The sequence below is a fragment of the Aplysia californica genome, unplaced genomic scaffold (genome assembly GCF_000002075.1).
Source record: "Aplysia californica isolate F4 #8 unplaced genomic scaffold, AplCal3.0 scaffold00254, whole genome shotgun sequence".
NCBI lineage: Eukaryota > Metazoa > Mollusca > Gastropoda > Aplysiida > Aplysiidae > Aplysia > Aplysia californica.
In genome coordinates, this window is record NW_004797524.1 from 21,390 (window position 1) to 26,247 (window position 4,858).

The following is a 4,858-nucleotide window of genomic DNA, read 5'->3' on the forward strand; positions in this document are numbered from 1 at the left end:
GACAGACAGACAGACAGACAGACAGACAGACAGACAGACAGACAGACAGACAGACTTACCTGCTATGGCCTGTGTGAAGTACTTCCCGACCTCATCTTTGGTGACGCTGAAGTTCAGGGAGCGGATGATGATGGACAGATCGGCCTCGGTGCTGATGTGACCCTTCCGGGCGTGGAAGAAGAAGCACTCCTTGAACTCTGGAATCAAAGAAACAAAGAAAGTTTTGTTTTAGTAAGAAGAATTTTACGGCACTCGCAACACAATAAGGTCAATATAAGTGCCGAAGATTAGAAGTGTTACAAGAGATTAACAAACATAATACAAAAGGAGGAGAGATAAGGATGATAGATGTTTGATAGGAAAGAAAGAGCAAACCACACCAGAGCACCGGCCAACCACCCACGAAAAAAGAAAAGAAATCCTGAGGCGTGCTAACAAAAATAAGTGACTTCTCCGACTTTCCCCCTATGGACATTGATGCTTCAAATTTATAAGCTGAGATTCTACCATTTATTCAAATGAGATGAAAAATAAAGGATAGGCCCTAATTTTAAACTTGACCAAAATGGCATCAGTTGAAAACTTACAAACTTGATCTATTGTATTGTGTCAATTTTAAGTTGAGATCTCTATACATACTCTTCGCTGTGAAGGAGATTGTCAGCCAAGGTACGAGCAATTAGCTGGGGACCACTGTGTCCCTTTTCACGACTTCGATCAAACATCCACTTCCATTTTAATGAAGAAACAGTCAAGGTCACCACAAAAGACAACTCTCAAAACAATGCAACAATAATAGTAACTTAAATAACTCCATAAAGTATTTGTACTAAAAAGCTTCCTAGCCAAGACCATAACCATAAAAAATGTAAGACCTGACAGCAATGTCATGTGCACACATCTAATGTTCACACTTGCATCCTTACCATCAATCTGGTTCTCCGTGAAGTAAAGCGCCTGGAGAGAAAAAGAACCAAAAAAGTTTGGTGAAAGAAATAAGTGTACAAGTTTGAGGGAATACTCTATTTTTATAAATACTCCATACACAGAAGGCCCATAGCTCAGGCAAATGTTTAGAGTGTGACAGACAGCAGTTGTACCATTACAACTGAATTAAAATTCTAAATTTCTAATCTAGATCTAGATTTCTAGATCTAAATCTAGAATCTAGATACCTAGATCTATATATCTAGAGATAGATTATCTAGTCTGATCTAAATCTAGATCTAGAGATTCACTTCCACAATGGCCGTTTTGTAAACAAACGGGACCGCAATTCTGCCATCATAAGGGAAAACGACGAATGGTCAAAATTTTTGGATTTTAGGATTTTGACATATATTTTATAGAGTATTTAATTCTGCATCTGACAGTGTAAAAATTTTTGTCCTAACTTAATCCGTTGTTGTGTATTTGAGAGTTTGTCGTTTTCCCATACACTGGTGAGCTCTGAGCCAGAGATCAGTGTGGGAAAACGACGAAAAGGTCGATCGGTCAAGGATCACTGCTCGTTTGGCATGATCCCCTGGTCTCTGCCGTCGGGCAAATCATGGCATATGAGATGAACGGCAGTTGGTCACTGTTGCGTCAGTACAAACATACTGGGCCTTTTTAGTATCACCTAGCGTGTCTTTCTGCCTGTCTTAACGTATGCTGACAGTACAGTATGTATTGACAAGAGCAAAGAAGCTGCATTATAGATAATTATAAGTAAGAGCAGGCGGGAGACAGGGGAAAGTGGACGGGAATAGGAAAAAAAAAAGGGGGGGGGGGTAAAAAAAATTATTCAGGGAGAAATTCATTAGCACTGCATATTTATTAGTACCCGCCAGATGTTCACAGAGTAACGTCATTATATTAATTTGCTGTCCAGTCATTTGACATCACAACGATGGTTATAGTGCCACAGTTTGTCTAGCACGTTGTCACTGATATGTTGACATCATAAAGAATTACCTGACAAATAGTGGTACCGCGTTATGAAAGTAATTTTCTTTGTCCAGCTTAAAAAGTGGACGTGCGGCGACACTTTGTCTTATTTTACAATTTCTTATGACTTGATGTTACGATCAAGTATAGTAATGTCTTGCAGATTGAAACTCCACTTGGTGATACAACAACTCGTTTTCCCTTCAACTGAATCTTTTATTAAATACGAGCGTCGCATTGCCTTTTCCGAGAGCATTTGTGATGTATACAGTCTAGTCAGATTGCTATTTCTTACGTGAAAGTTTGACTTTGCAATGATCTGATCGTATCATTGACATTGAACATGTATCCCTTTAGTTGCGCAGGGAGAATTTTACACCCATAAACCCTTCATGAGTGTAAGGGAGAATGAGGAACCGTACCATTCGTCGGATTCGCTTACATCGCAAGACTCACCTGCGGCCGCGCAGTGTAAGGGAGAACGAAGAATGTCGAATAACTTTGCTACTTTTCATCCTAAACAATTCAAACTTTGGAAACAGCTTTAACAGTAGAACACCTTAACCAGATATCTGGTGAATTTATAGCTTTACACTGTAAAAGAATAAAAAATAGAAGAGTGTCTAAAAAATGAAAACGGGTCTTTGCCTCTCCCGAAAAATTTGCCTCGCTATTTGGGCAGGACCATTCGTCGTTTTTCCTTACGACGGCAGAATTATAAGGAGTACCGATAGAGGGATAGGACGGTAAGATTGCAGGATAGTTGGGGAGTAGGCCTAGATCTAGATCTAGTAATCATTGAAATTGAGGCCACGAGTCCAAAACCAGACTAAAAAGCTACCCAAATATTTAATGACTATGACTATGAGACCGAAAACAATCACAGGGGGCCTACACACATTTTCTATGATTCATCATGAATATAATCTAGACTAGAAGGATCTTCTTCGATTGAATGTTTGGGAGGACTTCAGTAACGAGCGACCACTATGAGATAGGGCCACCTCTATTCTCACCCGGAGTGAGAATAGTGCAGGCGAGTCTTGTGGCTATTCTCACCCGGTGGGCGTTCACCAAATTTTGCGTTCACCCTAAACCACAGAATTCTACACTGTGATAACAGAAAAATTGTAGAATTCTGTGCCGTGAACAAACGTTCCATTACAACTCGGTAGCCTACTAAAAACGTACAAAATTTTGTCTGTGGGCAGTGGAGAGAGAGAGAAAGAGAGAGAGGAGTAGCGCGAGAATTTCCGGGCAAAACAAAATGGTGACCCTCGTAGTTCGGCTCGATTCGAAAAGTTAAATAGCCGTAGCATCTTTGTAGACAACCAAATTAATTTACTTTTGTGTTTTAACATCATTTTTTAACGTTGTTTTGGTCAATTTGATCGTCCACACCGATAGTAACATATTCAGAAAGAGACAGAGAGAGAGAGAGAAGAGGGGAGGAGTTGATCTTGCGAGAACTTCCGGGCGGCTGAGAATAGCCACTTTCATGCGATAGAGTAGAATGGAGGGTTATGGAGTAGGGTTAAGGTTTGGTCGCTTCTTTATTGCGTTCGTTGGGGTGGTCACTCGTTATGGAAGAAGTCCTTCCGAATGTTTACTCTCACTCTGAAGCCAAACTTTGAGTTTGCCCTTTTTAACGGCAGAGAAAGCACAGCCGATAATAATAACCTACGGTAATCTGGAATACAGCATCTGTATCTTAGTCGAAAAAGAACAATTCAACGCCAACACAAAAAACAATATGACTAAAAACAAAGTTCGGGCAGTGTGCCACACCCAGTCCACCTACCATCTTGTTTCGTTGATCTCGTTCCTCTGCTGACTGCTGATTGATTTCCGCATTCGTGACAAATTCGTATCGCGAAAAAAAAAGGGATTTTTCGAAGAAAATTTTATTCTTAAACAATTAATAATGGCATAGTGCACTATTAATTATATTATTATTATTATCATTAATTTTGTCCCAATATAAAAGTTAAAATCTCAACCGTAAGTTTGCGGGTTCAATGCCCATCAGGTGCCCGACGTAACGTCCCTTGAAAAAGTACTTTACATTACATGAATTGTGCACGCTTCACCCAGGTGGAAAAGGTTACCCTACAAAAGACCTTAATTCTAGATAGCTAGACTGCGAGATGCCTGTCGGTTGCTTGCACTGTATGCTTCTTGAAACGTGGAGAACATTTATGAGTGTTTTTAGGTGTAAGCCTTACTTGGGTAGTGACAGAATTAAAGCCCATAAAGGGGGCTCTTTGTGGTCTAGTTACGATGTTCGCCTCTCATTCACTAGGTCCTGGGGTCGAATCCTGACAGCGAGGGAAAATTTTATTCTCTAAAATTGTCTCTTGTCGCCTCGTTTCCTGATCTCTAACCATGTTCTGTCGTCTGCTTTCGTCTTCACTTTCTGCCCCCACCACACACTCCCCTTTTGCCCCCGTCTGAGCTCCTCACTCTTTCAGCAGCCTTTCTACTGCTACGTCCTGGCTCTTTCTTAAAGCAGTTCTTACTGCTGTTTTTCAGATCCCTAAGTATAAGTAGGCATCGGCCGCCACCCGGGCAAAATTCAAAATTAATTCCTACCAAACTAAAAATGCTTAATGTGCCCCGCGTGCTCATATGCAATGACCTCATGCAGTTGCCAGCACCGCAAATCACGTATTATTATTATTATTATTATTATTATTATTATTATATATTTTTTTAAATATTAGTTTTATTTATTATTTTTTTAAATAAAAGAAACTTCGTACCCACAATCTCACGTCAGGAGTCTGGCAACCCATCAGCAGCATGACCACAGACTACCGACGTTATCTACAGCAATATTTTCTCCTAACATCATCCATGTGCTTTTTACTGGACCATCACTAAACGCTTTTTGAGATGTACAGCCTAGGCCTATCCAATTAAACCTACG

The 4,858-nt window shown here is 40.3% G+C and overlaps 1 protein-coding gene across 1 annotated transcript in view; it reads right to left on the reverse strand.

The window, feature by feature from the left end:
• LOC106012066 (calmodulin-like protein 4) overlaps positions 1-3,758 on the reverse strand; it is a gene marked incomplete in the record, with an annotated part of 7,592 nt that extends 3,834 nt beyond the window's left edge. The window contains 3 exon segments of the mRNA XM_013083778.2: positions 60-197; positions 927-957; positions 3,731-3,758. Of these exon segments, the coding sequence (XP_012939232.1) occupies positions 60-197; positions 927-957; positions 3,731-3,733 (172 nt within the window).
• Positions 3,759-4,858: the final 1,100 nt, after the last annotated feature.